The 17,264-nt window shown below is 38.7% G+C and overlaps 1 protein-coding gene across 1 annotated transcript in view; it reads left to right on the top strand.

Moving 5' to 3' along the window:
• Positions 1–6,042, top strand: part of SV2C (synaptic vesicle glycoprotein 2C) — an 80,871-nt gene extending 74,829 nt beyond the window's left edge. The window contains exon 13 of the mRNA XM_088129828.1: positions 4,518–6,042. Within this exon, the coding sequence (XP_087985954.1) occupies positions 4,518–4,701 (184 nt within the window). The 3' untranslated portion in view covers positions 4,702–6,042. The remainder of the gene's footprint in view (positions 1–4,517) is intronic.
• The last annotated feature ends 11,222 nt before the right edge of the window (positions 6,043–17,264 follow it).

The raw sequence follows: 17,264 nt of genomic DNA, 5'->3' as shown, positions 1-17,264 counted from the left end.
GCTTCCCCTAATCTTTCTTAGCTGTCTTACTATGTAGGCTACTGCATTACATTTTGCTTCAGATATGATCTCAGGAAAGTTTGATATGTAATATAATCTTGATTATTTCAACCTCTCTTCAAAGTTGCACTCTGCAATAGCCTATATCAGATAAACTCAGCAGGTGCAGCCTTTCTTCATGCTATAAAATACAACTAAAAAATGTAGAATAACTATCTTTTCTCTAATGACACTTTTCAGAGAAGTTATTTATGAAGATTAGATTATTGGCCAACGTAAACCCAACCCAAAATAAAGATTAGCCGATTCTCCCAATGGTACACTCAATGGATGGATATCTGTGTGTGATATCATCGTGGTTTCTACCAAATACCTGTGACCCAATGACTAGTTTTCCAAATTTGTGCCAAGCCATGATATAGTTTGACTTTGTGTTTTGTGTGAACCAAACCACATACACTATAATTAAATAAACCCATTGCTTTTTTTTCCCCCAAGTTTCTCAGTCAGCTTCCAAAACTTCTAAGTTGCTACCAACTATCAAAATCTGCCTTTCAAGTATAAACAAAGATGCCCTCAAGTAAAGCTCAATTCCTAGTGATTGCATCCATGCAGTTTTATTGGTACCATTAGGGAAAGGGGCTGCTATTGTATTTCTTCAGGATGTTCCCCAGCTTTCCTGTTTCACTTACAGCCCTGCAATTCCCAGGTGGTTCCCCATCCAAGAATTTACCAGGGCTTACCCTAGTTAGCTTAAGAGATCAGCCACATAAACTATAGTTAAATCATGATGTAACATGAGTGAACCCAATAACTGAATATTTATTTAGAGTGGATGCTACCTACAGTTGAGGCTATTCAACTGTAGAGGTTTCCAAAACTTTTACCAGAGATTTTGAACCATATTCATTTGGTCACTGTATGGGCTGGCACTGTGTTCAACAGCATGAAATTGATCACTAAATTCACAGAAACTGTTAAGAATAACTAAGGAGTTTCTTATGCTTGAAATCTTAAATCTTGATCTATTCCTACTATCTTTATTAAGAATTCTTCATGGGAGATTACCATGGAATACCAGGGCCCTACATTACAAGCAGTCCTCAAGTTACAACCATTCAGCAACTGGTCAAAGTTACGATGGTGCTGAACGAAGTGACTTACAACCAGTCCCTGAAGTTATGGCCTCCGCAGTCATGTAATTACCATTTGCACCCTTCCCTGCTGGCTTCCCCCAAGCAAAGTCAATGGGAAGCCGGCAAGGAAGGTTGCAAGTCACTGAGGTAAGTCTCCCCACTGCTGCCTTTCTTTGCTCGCACACACCACGCCCTCTTTTCCCAGCCTCTCTGTGCTTGCACACATGCATGCATGCACCCTGCACCTACTTCCCACGGCCTACCTGCAATTGTAGACATACACACACATACCCTGCGCCCTCTTTCCTTGGCCTCCCTGCAGTCACACACATGCACACATGTATCCTGCTCCCTCTTTACATGGCTTCTCTGCGATCGGATACACCTACACACATACCCTGTGCCCTCTTTCCATGGCCTATGTGCACTCACACACATGCACCCCGTACCCTCTTTCCCTGGCCTTTCTGACCTTGCGCCGCACCAAACAACCCTTCCCCAACTTGTGCGCAGCCTGTGCCAGGCCTCTTGCACACCCCTGCAGCAGCCCCATGCTCCTGATCTGGGACTCCCTCTGCTTCCCACTTAACAACCTGCGCATCTTGGGTTACGACAACAACCAGGACTGCCTGGATTGCTGTCACTCAGCAATGCAGTCATGTGATGTCATGCTTTACGATTGCATTGCTTAGCAACAGCAGTCCCCGTCCCAATTGCACTCATAACTTGAGGACTACCTGTAGATTGGGAATTTGTAAAAATCCCAAAAGATACCATTGTCAAGAAAATTGTTACATACTCAACCCAAAGGAGACTTTATCTTTTTATAATTATGAAATCAAATAAAGAAATAAACTCTTATTTTTGCAGAAAATGCAGATATTTCACTTCTTAAAATTTACACTAAGCTAGCAAAATGTCAAAAGAAATTATTTAAATAGTTTGCATGGGTACACCATATTAAAGCGAGGAGAAGCATTTTCCCACAGGCATGCAAATAATCAAACGACTTCTTCTAAATATGTCATCTGTTCTTGTCAACATGTATTTAAGTGCCAGCTGCAGTCTCTCCCCCACTCCTTGCAATTACCTCAAGCTATTGAAGCACAGGCCTTCTTCTTTTTAAATTTGCCTTACCCTCTTATGCCCTGTACTTGTGTTTGGCAATTAAGCACATAGACATTCTTGTGGACCTCTATAAAACAATGCTGCTGTTTTGTTTTGTGGTTTAAAAAGCACATATTTGTTTCTGTTTCCCAAGGGTCTATATATTATCCCATCATCTCAAACTGGTTTTTCAGAGTATGAAATAATATAGAAACTTCTGAACAGACAGAACTGATTTGGACGCAGTCTCATAAGCATCTTTGCCTTATTAGTTGGTTCTCCTGAAGGCAGTTTCTGTTTCTTGTAAGATTATTTATCTGATCATGTGTAAAACACATAGCCCTGAGGCAGCTGAAATTTATAGACCTTTGCAAGCAATTTGTTCAAAACTCTGGCAAAAGTAATTTATCTCAGTCTGGGTAGCCTACTGGGCAGAGAGGACAAACAAGCAGGAGCGAAAGACAAAAAGGAGAAGCCAGAAAAAGGAATTGTGCTTGATATGGAATTAAGGGAATAAAAAGTATAATTTCAAGAATAACCTGGTTTAAAACATACAACCTTTCACAGCCACCTTAAATTTTACATTGGTTTTGAGAGGAGGTGATCAAACATAAGGGAGTCTTACCTTTGTGCCAAGATTAGCAATTCTTTAAATCTGTATCATTTGATTACTCTCTGTGTGCATTATGATGATAATTATTTAACCATAATTGTTTTCATAATAGAATTAACTTTCTGTACTATAAATCTATCATATAAAACTGAGGGAGAAATGTTATTCTAAATATTTAGAATATTCAGAAGGACTTCCCTGTATTTCTATAGTGATGCACTCCGACCTTCTATGCTGCTTCATCCTTTAGCCATTTCTGGATGGAAAATGAGTTAAAGTTGCATCTATAGATTGCATATGCTATTATATAGGCTGCAGCTCTTTGATTGATACTATCTATTGTTCCTGGTGTGTGTAGATATCACAGATTTGCTACAGCTTGCAAAGAACTTTCTGCATGAGAATTATTTCTGTTGTGAAATTGTAATGTACCCAATGTCCTTCCATTTTTGCGAGAAAGAACTAAGGGACCTTTCAGATCAGCCTTTTCAACCTTGTGTGCCCTCAGATGTATAGCTGTGCTGGCTGAGGAACTCTGAAAATTGACATTCATATATCCAGAGGGCAAACAGGTTGAAGAAAACTGATTCAGATTTAGACAGATGCATTAGGTTCATGTATTAACATCCCTGGTATGATATATGCAAATGATTAAATAATGTTATGCTTACTGTGTTGAGTTTTTAACTTTGGAAACAGAGTTGTTTGTTACAGTCACCTTAACCTGAGAATTGCTGATTGCTAACTAGTCAGGCCTCATTCATACTTTACCTTGAAAGGCCATTCCTTGGAGCTTAATTGCATGTCAATAATAGGAAATTATGTTCTTTCCACTTCTACTCCAGAGAGTAACTATTGAAATGAGCTTTATTAGTCAAATGCAGCTTTATGTATCACTGAATAATACTTTCTCCAATGCCAGCAGTGGTCAGACATCAGAATTCAAAGAGTTTCCAATAGTGACACCCCATTGGTAGAATTAATTCCTCATAGAAGTCTGCCAGGCATCAACAGGGCTTTCTTTGTGATACCAGCAAGATATGCTGTTCTTCTCAGTCTCTCTCTTCTTTCTTCTCTTTTAATAAGTTTTTTACAATTCATCACACTTAATCTTTTCGTAAACATCTGAAGAATGGCATATGGGTCTTTAAATTGATAAAACAAAAAATTACTGAGAATTTTTTTTTCCAGAAGTAAACAGATTCTTAGTAATATGTGAATTGAGATGTTTAGTTAGATGTATAGGATTTGCTGTTTCAGAATTGTTTATTTGGACTATTCTCACTGCTGAGACAGAGCATGTTAAGGGCAGGAGGCTGAGTGATTGCTATCTTGGATTGTCAATGTATTATTCTGGAAGGTCATGATCTGTGATTTGCCTTCCTGCTCAGTAATTCACCACACTGTTTTATCTCCTGTCTATCTTTTGAAGAAAAAAACATATTTTTTTCTACAGATAAAAAGCATTTTTTAAAATCAAGGTCAAAGTCAGAAGACATATTCCACAAATTGTGTCTGTGTGTGTGTGTGTCTGTGTGTGTGTGTGTTTAGTCCTGGAAGGTTAGAAATTGTTTAAAGTGGCATCGGCTTTTCGTGTGTGTGTGTGTGTGTGTGTAATTTATTTCTGTATATTAATTCTAATTTCTTTTTCTCTCTTTCAGGGCAACGGGCTTTGGCTTTTTAAATGCACTGTGCAAAGCAGCAGCTGTTCTTGGAAACCTAATATTTGGTTCTTTTGTTGTCATTACCAAATCAGTTCCTATTCTGCTAGCTTCTACAGTTTTAGTGTGTGGAGGTTTGGTAGGACTTCGACTCCCTGACACCAGAACCCAAGTACTGATGTAAATTGAGATGGGTGGTGGATAAAAAAGCCATTTATTATTTCTTTTCCTCTGTTTCTAAATGTCAGATTTCTTGGCTGGATGTGGGGAGGCTTCAGATTTTTGATTCAAGGAAAGTAATGGCATAGAGAGGTTCTACCCTCAAAATGAAACTACTGCAACAGAAAATTAAGAGACACACAGGAAATAAGAGTGATTTCACTCCACTTCAGTAGAGCCATTTGCCCCAGCATTGTGCACCCCATCAGCCCAGCCCTCTAAGTTCACACCTGTGAAATTCCAGCGAGTGGAGCCTACATGTGTTGTTCCCCCACACACACACTTTTTTTGCAGGTAAAAACTGAAAGAGCCTGTATGCATGTAGATACCCACATTGCATTTTTGAGAAAGAGAGAAATGAAAATTATGGGCTGGAACTGGTGGAACCTATGCTATTGGGGACAGAGCAAATGGCCATTGCCAACCTATCCCTCAGTTCATTTAGTGAGTGCATAGGTATGTTTCTGACGACAGTTGCTGTTAAAACAAAAACCAGTATAATCCCTTTTATTTCACACTGAAAGAGCAGTTGAGTAACAGATGAAGCTGACATAATTTCAGTGGCTTCTATGAATTTCCCGCCTCAAAATTAAGATTTCCAATTAAATTAAGGAAAAGAATAAAGAAAACAGCTATTTCATAGAAGCCTATATTTTTCCATAGAGGTCATCTCTGTGTAGGAAAATGAGTTTCCAAGCCATTTCTGAAATGCAATTGTTTGGTTGATGAGAATAGGGTTGTAAGACAGATATTACATCTAAGACAGCCTGTAATCATTTATGAACTTAAGCAAATTACGAAAGTAGCACATCCTTCTAATGTATTTCTTTGTCTGGAAACCACAAAAATTAGTACTATACTTTAAAAATTAGGTTAGTATAAATAAACATCTAGCCCTTTCTTAGGAATAAATATTAATCTAACAAAACTGTCTCTAGAACTCATGCTTCTAGCCAAATTTGTATATGAAAATGGACAGTTTAGGGAAGGTTGATCTAACACATATTATGAAATAAATCAGATTAAACTACATGATGATATTTGAGCACCAATTTTCTATGTTCTTATGGGGACCCCCCCCCCCAAAAAAAAGTGGCATTGCTTCTTTTCTAAACCACCATCACAGAAATAAAAACAATTTTTATGCAGATTTAGGCAGGGGAAAAGATAGCCTGCTATAGCTGAATCTGTTTGCTTTAAGATGAAAATAATTGTATTGTCGAAGGCTTTCATGGCCAGCATACGATGGCTGGTGTGGGTCTTCCGGGCTGTGTGGCCGTGTTCTGGAAGTTTTGTTTCCTAACGTTTCGCCAGCACCTGTGACCGGCATCTTCAGAGTGCAGACAGACTGCTCCTGTCTATGCTCCTGCACTCTGAAGATGCCGGTCACAGGTGCTGGCAAAACGTTAGGAAACAAAACTTCCAGAACACGGCCACACAGCCCGGAAGACCCACACCAGCCATGAAAATAATTATTATACCACCTCAACTAAACTCCTAACAAGAAGATCTGAGTATAACAAAAATGTTTTTAAGGCACATCATCCTTTTCAGATTGTTTTTTTAAATTATAGTATGGAAAAGCAGTGGCCCCCTTTTGTTCTGATAACAATATATATTTTATATAAATAAGCATGGCTAACAAAAAGAATTGGTATACAAATTGGAGGATTTTTTTAAAAGGATAATTTTTAATCGGCTGTTTCATTAGGTTTAGTGATAGATACAGCCTCACTAAATGCTTTAACTCTAGTTGGATAACAGGACCTCAACTAGGCAGAAAAAGCAGGCCAGCATATCATAGAATCAGAGTTGGAAGGGCCAATTTAGGCCTTGGCGTCCAACCTCCTGCTTGGTGCAGAAATTCAAATTAAAGTACCTGAAAAAGATGGCTGACCAGCTAACTAAGGTATTTTCTTCAACCAGGTTCCCTTCAGGAATGTTGGTTTACAACTTCCATAATCTTAAACGAGTTTGCCATACTATTTGGGAATTATGATAATTATGATTCAGTACATTTGAAGGGAGGCTTGTCAGGGAAAGCTAACTGAGGGGCTGTCTTTACATGGCCTGGCAGTCATGCCTACATTTTGATAAAGGCGCTAATAGCAGATTGAACCAGTGACAGACAGGCAAAGGTATAAAGGTATCCCATCGGGAAAAAAATCCTCTCTATCCTATCATGCATACACATACTTGCAGAATAATTTAACGAACTATCTTTCTTCTCTAAATTCATGTTCATATTTTTTCCAAAGCAATGCATTAAGATTAACCAGGGAAAAGTAGTCACGCCTTAACTATGTACATTCTAAATAAAGCTGAGAAGATTTAAGATAGCTGCTTTTTTCTATGTGGGATCTAAATGTGTTTTCAAGGATTTTTTCAGTGTAGATATTTGTGTTCTAATACTGGTTTAAGCAAAGAATTCATATTAGTTGTGTCCTAAGTTCATAGAAAATCTTGATATTATTGATGAATTCCATAGTTGTCAGTTTAATATAGCTCTTAATATTTCCCTTTTGTTGTAATTCAGTTAATCTTTTGTAGTCAGTTCTTCTTTGATCTTTTACAACTTTCATTTAGAGGGGAGAAGCTTTTTAACCTAGTATATTACCTATAGGGAACACTTAATGCTTCTAGGTATGAAATCTGAAGCCTCTGTACAGATTGGGAGTATGATGAATCACCAGCTGTAAACCATGCTTTTGATATGCACTGTCCATTTAGAATGATGTGTTTTGTCTGCTTCCTTCATGAATGTAATCACTGAAAATTCTGGAGCCGTAACTAAGCTTTAGAAGGGAAAGCGAGCACCAGCTCCAAAGTGCAGTAAGGCCAACATGATAAAATCTCATTATAGTTACAGTCATGTTACTTTTTCAGAATCTAATAATATTTTGACTCCAGACTGTATTCTTATTAAGGATGTAAGCTTGGCCAAATTCAGGATACAACCTTGGCAGAATCTAAGCAAAAAGAGAAAGTACACTTTGAAGTTTAAAAGGAGGAAGTGCACAAAAATAACCAAAGACATGTGTATTCATCTTGTTTGAAATATATAACCTGTAATACTCGTTGATCCTTTTGTCTCTGTGACCACATTTCCCCACTTCTCTATCTGAATAGGGAATAGCAGGGTCTAAAGCATCAAAGGCAGTGCAAAGACGCAATGGGAGTTGGCAGAAAGGAGGTTTGGAAACACAAGAGGTAAAAAAAGGACATACTACAGCAGTATAATAGAGTTTGAAACACACACGACCTACTCAAATGACACTCTGGCTAAGATTGATTGATTGATTTAATAGATCACCCAACTCCATTGTGATGTTGCAGATGTTTGATTACTAATATTAATCCTCTAATGATCAAGATATTATATATGTAAAATAAATTTGCTTGAGCTGTGTTGTCCCCTTTCATGTAGTGCTTAACTAACTTTCATATCAAAAAGGAAGAGTTGGAACTGCAGTCAGTTCTTAGGTCACATGTGCCATCCCTTCACTGAAGCTCACCTTCTCACCTAATCTTGAGATAACTTCAAATACTGTAAACACACAGGAGACAAGATACACAAATATTTGCTGCTTTTGTTTTTCCTGTGTTGTACACAAATCCTGAACTGTGTTGTCAACAAATCGTGAACTTTCCTTGCAGAGGGAAAATTCAAGATGGCATGATGTGTTCTACTAGATGGGAGGTGTGTAGTGTGTTGGTTTGTGGGAAACAAAGATTTGTATCATTTGCTCTCCTCCAGACTGTTCTGAACATGGGGAAATATTGTCAGAAACAAACATTTTGTACTTAGACTTAAATAAGATTTTTAAAAATTTCACAACTTTTTATTTAGGATTAATTTAATGAATCCTACTACATATAACAATTACATATAATTTCTGAATACTTTGCAAGACTTCTGCTGCCTCATCAGCCATCCCTTTGTCTTACATTTGAGCTGCAAACATATAAAATTCCCAGCTTTTGTGTGTGTCATTATAGCCTTATTTTCCTTGAAGGAAACATTTAGGTTTAATCCCAGGAAGAAACTCCAGCCATCTTAGACTTGTCTTCACCTGGTACATAAGAACATAGGACCCACTGGACTGGGTTCAACAGTTTCCATTTTGATCTGGTACTAAATAGTCCAAAAGTGTTATAGTGCCAGTAGCTTTACATGAATACCTTTTAATTATTATTTAAAAGATGTATGCTTTTTAAATTAATGTTTATTACTAGTTGTTCACGACTGAAGTTTGTCCCACTTTAAATGTCATAGCCCCTCTCTACATTTAATAAAGGAAAAGACGTGGCTAGGTTCACTCATCATCTCAATAATCTTTTATTGTGGTTTGTTGAATAAGAAATAAGATAAGTTCACACAAAGCACTGAGCCATAAACTAAGTATATGTGACTTCTTTAGGGTATTTGAGTGGAATAGTGGCTGGTGACATGTCAAAATGTAAGCAGGACCAAGACAAATTTGGTTAAAAAGAAAAAATATATATTTGACTTCATCTTGCATTCAAAATTGCAGTTTAGTGGGAATTTTAGAGGGGCTCTGAAGGTACCATATCCAAGGCTTTCAGGGAACATTTGCAATTTTCAAGTCTCAGTTCATATAGTTTATTGGCCTGTTTTTCTAACTCAGTACTCTACACAGTTGTTCTAGTACAATATAATTCTTTTGAAGGAAAAAGACTAATTATGGTTTTCCCAATCTTATCCATTTCATTGGAGAACAGAGAATTTAATCTTCACAGTGAAACTAATTCCTTCCCATATACATCAAAATAGGCAGCAAGGGTGCGAACAAGGGGGGGGGGGTTGGGGAGGGTTTAATGTGAATCTATAAGCTATATGGGAGGGAAAAAAAAGATGTATGGAATGCTAAGAATCCGTTTCACAGAGAGTGGTATAAAACACCAAAAAGCCAAAATGTAATGGTAAAGTTCTCATCCTGAATGTGCATCAATTGACTTAAAAAGACAACTTAAGAAACTGCTTTCTGTCCTTCATATGTGTGTGCTAAGAAAATGTAGGAGCTCCAAAAGTACTTTAGACAGCGCATCTGAAATGTGTTACTTTCTAAATTAAATTTGGACAGGCTAATGTTGCGTTGGCATTAATAGTTTCAAATCCCAACTTCCAATCACCCGAAGTATTCAGTCATAGGTATTTCTGTTTGTTATTTTGAACCCCTGCTTTGAAAGCTACCAGCCCATTCTGGTGAGGTGTTTCTAGATGGCCAGTAATGTGTTTCCTGGATCTGAATCCTGTTCTGTGTCAATTAGAGAGGGTTTCCATGATTAGAGCTGAAACTGCAGATATTCCCTTTGTCCATCCAAGGACTGTCTCAAACTCCATTCTGTTTCTCAAGCTTAATTTGAGTCATGTAAATAGGATGGCTCTCCATGCTCCCTTCAGATTCAGTGCATATTCCTAGTTGTGTGTATCTACCCTGACATCTTTTTCTAGTAAATGATTTAAAGGAGGCCTGGGTTTGAAAAAGAGGGCAGTGCAGGAAGCACAAAAGAAAGCTGTTGTTCTACTTCTCAAAGAAGCTGGGGAGCAGGATGGGGCTGAGGGAATCAGCATTTTTCTCTGAACTTCCTGTCTTCCTGTTCACCAACCTCACTATCAAAGCCTAGGCCTTTGCTTCATATTAATAACGTCTGTTCCTATCAGGCAGGAAACACAGCAGGAAGCACCACTATACATTCGCTAGTGGTTCTTGAATGTTTATCCCTGCTTTGTGATTTCTGTATCCTTAAATAGCAGAATACAGAAACATTCTGATATGTGCCACTGATATCTGCACTTAGTGAGCTATTTAGAAGTTTAGACAGAAGCTGTGATGGTGTCAATAATCCCTGTCCTGTGTCCGCATGATGAGCACATCTTTCCATCCTGAAGCTAAGTTCTGTAAAACTAACAACCCTATCTGTTTACCATGGCCAGGACAGATCTAAAAGCCAGTGAACATGACTGACAGGTTTAAAACAAATGTCAATGAATAACTGTAAACCAAATTTCTTAACCATGCTCTGTGGTTATGGCATGCATTTGTTCAAAATGGGATGGGGAGAGCCCATACAATTAAAAAGGCATGTGCAAGACCTAGGCTTCAAATTGCTTCTGCGATCCCAGGCTGTCCATCTCCAATTGAAGCTCATCTGTTGCCCTTTGCAAATTGATTCTAAGGGATCCCAAGGAGATTTCTTTCTCACAATCTTTCACTTTTTTTCTTTTACATTTTTCAGCACTCCTGAATTTTCTTTCAAATATACAGTGGGGCAAAAAAGTATTTAGTCAGCCACCAATTGTGCAAGTTCTCCCACTTAAAAAGATGAGAGAGGCCTGTAATTTTCATCATAGGTATACCTCAACTACGAGAGACAAAATGAGAAAAAAAATCCAGAAAATCACATTGTCTGATTTTTAAATAATTTATTTGCAAATCATGGTGGAAAATAAGTATTTGGTCACCTACAAACAAGCAAGATGTCTGGCTCTCACAGACCTGTAACTACTTCTTTAAGAGGCTCCTCGGTCCTCCACTCGTTACCTGTAGTAATGGCACCTGTTTGACCTTGTTATCAGTATAAAAGACACCTGTCCACAACCTCAAACAGTCACACTCCAAACTCCACTATGGCCAAGACAAAAGAGCTGTCGAAGGACACCAGAAACAAAATTGTAGACCTGCACCAGGCTGGGAAGACTGAATCTGCAATAGGCAAGCAGCTTGGTGTGAAGAAATCAACTGTGGGAGCAATAATTAGAAAATGGAAGACATACAAGACCACTGATAATCTCCCTTGATCTGGGGCTCCATGCAAGATCTCACCCCGTGGGGTCAAAATGATCACAAGAATGGTGAGCAAAAATCCCAGAACCACATGGGGGGGCCTAGTGAATGACCTGCAGAGAGCTGGGACCAAAGTAACAAAGGCTACCATCAGTAACACACTATGCCGCCAGGGACTCAAATCCTGCAGTGCCAGATGTGTCCCCCTGCTTAAGCCAGTACATGTCCGGGCCCGTCTGAAGTTTGCTAGAGAGCATTTGGATGATGCAGAAGAGGATTGGGAGAATGTCATATGGTCAGATGAAACCAAAGTAGAATGTTTTGGTCTAAACTCAACTTGTCATGTTTGGAGGAGAGAGAATGCTGAGTTGCATCCAAAGAACACCATACCTACTGTGAAGCATGGGGGTAGAAACATGCTTTGGGGCTGTTTTTCTGCAAAGGGACCAGGACGACTGATCCGTGTAAAGGAAAGAATGAATGGGGCCATGTATCGTGAGATTTTGAGTGAACACTTCCTTCATCAGCAAGGGCATTGAAGATGAAATGTGGCTGGGTCTTTCAGCATGAAAATGATCCCAAACACACCGCCCGGCCAACGAAAGAGTGGCTTCGTAAGAAGCATTTCAAGGTCCTGGAGTGGCCTAGCCAGTCTCCAGATCTCAACCCCATGGAAAACCTTTGGAGGGAGGTGAAAGTCCGTGTTGCCCAGCGACAGCCCCAAAACATCACTGCTCTAGAGGAGATCTGCGTGGAGGAATGGGCCAAAATACCAGCAACAGTGTGTGAAAACCTTGTGAAGACTTACAGAAAACGTTTGACCTCTGTCATTGCCAACAAACGATATATAACAAAGTATTGAGATGAACTTTTGATATTGACCAAATACTTATTTTCCACCATGATTTGCAAATAAATTCTTTAAAAATCAGACTCTGATTTTCTGGATTTTTTTCCCCATTTTGTCTCTCATAGTTGAGGTATACCTATGATGAAAATTACAGGCCTCTCTCATCTTTTTAAGTGGGAGAACTTGCACAATTGATGGCTGACTAAATACTTTTTTGCCCCACTGTAGATGAACAGTAAGCTTAAAGTGTGCCATAAATCTAAGTATTATCACACTTGTGGTTATATTTTTCTGTTTCCTAATAATTCATAATTCAGCATTTGTTGTTCACTGAGCTACTTTTGCTAAATTGCTTAGTTAGCTCAATTGCCTAGTTAGCTCAATTGCCCAGTAAGTTCAGAATTTTTTTGCCTTTTTCCTTTAATCGGGTTGATGCTCTAAATATGTATAATACCAAGACTTTTACCTCCAATATCACTCTAGTGCCAGGATCACTCTAGTTTTTCTCCCTCCTCCATTTTATGTATCAATGTAGAGCTACTTTCCCCAAGCTCTCCAGATAGTTGTATACTAGTTAAGGGAAGACTAGTGTAGAGGCTGACCAGAAAAAAGCCACATGGAATATATCAAGTGATTGAACAATTATGGCAGAAAAGTCAACTACCTGTTTTATATGAGGAGAAAAGAGCCTTTTTGATCTATAGCTTTACTTCAGCAACAGATATAAATAGCATCTCCTAAGACATGTTCAACTCCTACCTTCTATTCCTAGAATATACCCATTCTTATTCTCTCTGCAAGGCTTCCTTGGTGCAATGATTCAGAAGGGGAGGGGGTTTGCCACAGTATTTGTAGCCTGAATAAGATTTGAACGGGAGGGGGGTGCTGATTGGTGAATGCAGTTTTCCTGGGAAATCACTTGGTTTTTGGGAGTGATACTGTCTCCATTTTGATTGGCTCTCATCCATTTGTTGGAGACGTTTTGGATTAGGCACTTGACTGAGTGGTAGACAATATCCAATTTGATGGATCTGTTAATGACCCATTTACTTGAATGCCAGGCTTTTAGAAATTTTCTGGCTTTCTTGCTGTTTGTGTGGTCTTTGATTTCATATTCTCCCATTTGATTGTGTGATTAGTTTTAAGGGTGGCTATTAGATTTTTTTCAATATTGGTTCTTTGTTGCAGTTTTGGGTTCCTTAATTCATTGATGTGGTTGGTCACCCACAACAAAAACACACAGACCCACATCTACAACAAAAAGATGAGAAAGGCCAATCAAGCTGGAGATAACACCACTCCCAACAACTTCAACACCTCCCAGAAGACCTTTTATCACCAACCACTACCACCCAGTTCAAATCTTACACAGATTACAAATATTTTAAGACACATATACACCCCAGCTGAACTGTTGCACTGAAGAAGCCTCATAAGGCATGGGATGAAATGTCTGCAGAAAACCTGAATCATACCTCAGTATTGATCTGAAGCCTGGAGAACCTGAACACAAGGTATGTACCTTACCACTGCACCAAACTGGTTCTCACATACATAAACGCATGCATATACACATACTTGTACAAATAACTTGGCTATTTAAGAACTTTAAAACCTGTCTTGGATGTTTTCCAGTCAAATATTTGCAAGCCTCAATTTATTTTGCAACTGAAATGTACTTAAGGCTGCAATCATGTGGGACGTCCTGGTCAGGAGGATGTCCCTGAACAATAATACAATAATATAATACAATAGCCTGAATCTCCCAATTTAATGGAAAGAGAGAGCATTCTTCTCCCACTCTAATGGGAGATTTGGCCTCAAATGCCTCCTCATAGGCTCTGTAGAAGCCTCAGAGACCATTGCTTTTTTTCTATTGAGTTCTGGTGTTGGAAGAAGCAAACGGAGTGTAGATTGGGAAGTTCGCTGTGGATGGATGAGCCCTTCCAGTCCCTAGATGCCTATAAGATAGAATATACTGTATATCATTTCTGGAACTGGTATATGTAGTTATCTTCTCATTGGTCCCAGTCACAGGGTTTTGAAAAATGGTGGAGAAAAGTAATTCCTACTTGTCCTGATATATTTGGGTTTCCTTGCCCTAGTAGTAAAATTGCTCAGTAATATCAAGCTTCTCCAACCTGATGCTCTCAAGGTGTGTCCGTTCCTAAAATTCCCAGACAGCATATTTTGACTTGTCAGATGCAATGTATGTTCTATCTGATGTATGTGTATATAGTTCAATAGCTTTTCTGTAGTAATGATCTTTAGTTTGATATTTCTGTCCACATAGCTGTTCCATTTATATTTTTATTGCTATAAATTGATGTTTATACTTTCTCCTAGGGGAGAACAGGTACAGAGTCCCTGGCAAGCTGTGCCTCACTCAACCAACATCTTTCACAAAACCTAGCCCGGATTTGTTGCTGCTAGGCCTAGTATGTTGTATGTTGCCAGTCCAACTGTTGTTTTATAGTAACACATCCAGAGGAAACAGGAGTTAAAAAGAGTTTATTCCAAAGCTCTGGCATTTCTTATGTTTCTCTTTTCACTTATGCAAGTGATACTCACTTAGCTTTTCTATATAACTAGGATGTGTGGATGGAACTACAGAGTCAGCAGAAGAAATCTTCTAGCTCACAGGAATAAATAAGGCTGTAGACTGACAGGCAACTGAAGAACCTACGTTCAGGCATACAGCTAGCAGAAAGAGAGCATGATTTGATAAGGACTCAATATTTTCAGTTAAAGTTGCTAATTGTAGTGGCGCTAGGAACTACCAAACTGGCTGGGTTCACATGCTGCACTAAAGTCATGGTTTGCTTAACCAAGATTTTTTAATAAATCACAATGTGCTGGGCATAGATGAAACCTAACTGAAATCCAAAGCCATCACATTATGACTTACAAGTGTTTTATATACATCCTGCTTAGTCAATATGACTGGAATTATATAATAGACTGGGTATGAAGTCCAAGCCTAAACAAATCATTTTAATTGTTGGGCAATGCTGTGGTGAGCATATTATTTCTAGAATAATGTATGTTTTGCAAAACCCATGCTCTGATTTCTAAACCTTCAGTCTCTGAAACTAGAAAATATTCCCTAAAGTATGAGATGAATCTGTTCAGTCCTTGGTTGTCTGGCAGGTCTTTCAGTTACAGTTTTGGCAACACAAACTAGTTCAGGGAACATTTTAACAAAAGAAGGGTTGTATAAATTGGCTAAGAGCCAAAGAAAGGTCATTTGTTATTATATGACACAAGGCCCTGAGGGGAACTTTGCTGATTCATGTGATGGGTAAATAAATTTATCACATGCAATGCAGGCACACTTCAGATGGGACTTTCATCATGGTATCTGATCAATTGCAGGAAGTTCAGATCTTCAGTTTCTGTGCTTTGGAAAACATTTGATTATTTCAGAAATCTCTAATTTCTCTCCCCACCCCCCACAGTGGTTAACAATATCTCATGAAATAATGTAATAAATATAAGTTAAAACCGGTAACTGTGTGTCAACATGGTGAACTACAGAGTAAGGTTTTATTGTCTTAAAAAGGAGCAGGAGGAGTTGGTGGTACTAAGAGAGTTGCTTCTATAATGAATTAGCATTCTAGTTCTATCTCAGTGGTCTGACAGTTCTTACTCAGACTTCCCAACCTGGTCTGCAGATTATTTCTGACCACAACATCAAGAATTCTCAGGGCCCAGCTGGCTCAGTATCTGGGCAGCAGGTTGGAGAGGGCTGCCTTCTCACCATGTCACATGATATCCAGCTATCCTGTGTGAAGCTAGAGGAATCACTGGCTGGCTATAGGAGCAGAAGGTGAGGACATTAAGGGCAGCAAACCTGGCACCTTTGAGGTGAGAAGTACATTGAGGTGGGAATACAGTCATGATTGAATTATTCCACCCTGTATCATGTATATTAAGCTTTCAGGGCCCTGATTGTAGATTTAATATTGACAAGTCAAATATCCATGTCCATGCACTTTGGATAGGATTAATTGTGGAGTCCTTGGTGTTGTCTGAGCTTGGTTGTTTTCTTGCAAATGTTTCGTTACCCGGCTAGGTAACATCTTCAGTGCTAGAATGGAGTGGGGTTTGCTCTCTGTTTAAATACAGTGGCATGCCCTGCCAGTGTTGGTGTGGGTTTTGTTTTGTTTTTTTTCCCTCTGGTAGTTCCTTGATTAGGGTATTGTTTACTGCTTGATTGTATGTCTGGTCACTCAGAGAACACCAAGGACTCCACAGTTCAACCCTGAGCTACACATATTCTCTTGTATTGATAGGATTAATTGTAAGGCTACTTTTCTCTACTGACATTTGTCCAGATGCACTGTGATTGCAACTCATTGGAATGTGGGAGTTTTAATCCCAGCCTGTTTAAACTATACCAAACCACTGAATACATTTTGCAGATGTTAATGCAGAGGTAGACCAAGAGAAGAATAGGATGAAAAAACAAGTCTCTTGAGTATCAGAGTATTCTGAATAATATGAGTGGCAAACCCTTTTGCAAGATTCCATCAATTTATTTTTTCTTGCCCATTCCTGTAGACACCCCAAAAAAACCCCTCAGAAACACAGGGAAAGGTTCTTCACACTGAAAACCTGGATGTAGTTCTGCCAAGAACACTGGATTTGTATATCTGTGTTTGTATGTACATACACAAACGTAACTTGTAGGGGCATTAATCCTCATTTTCAAATCTCTGAATGTTTTATTTCAAGTACAAGTGATAAACTGGTGATCTCATTTTTCTGACTCAGATAGTATACATACATACCCATCATGTTATTCCCTAATGGAATAAACACTGTTATGAAGGACACAGAAAAGGAGTTAGGAACAAAAAGTCAGAA

This window comes from Python bivittatus, unplaced genomic scaffold, assembly GCF_059951505.1.
Source record: "Python bivittatus isolate LINGU-HERP-01145 unplaced genomic scaffold, Pbiv_v1 ctg000850_np1212, whole genome shotgun sequence".
NCBI classification, from domain to species: Eukaryota; Metazoa; Chordata; class Lepidosauria; order Squamata; family Pythonidae; genus Python; species Python bivittatus.
Note: the sequence above shows the minus strand (reverse complement) of the source record. Positions and strands in the feature narration are given on the sequence as shown.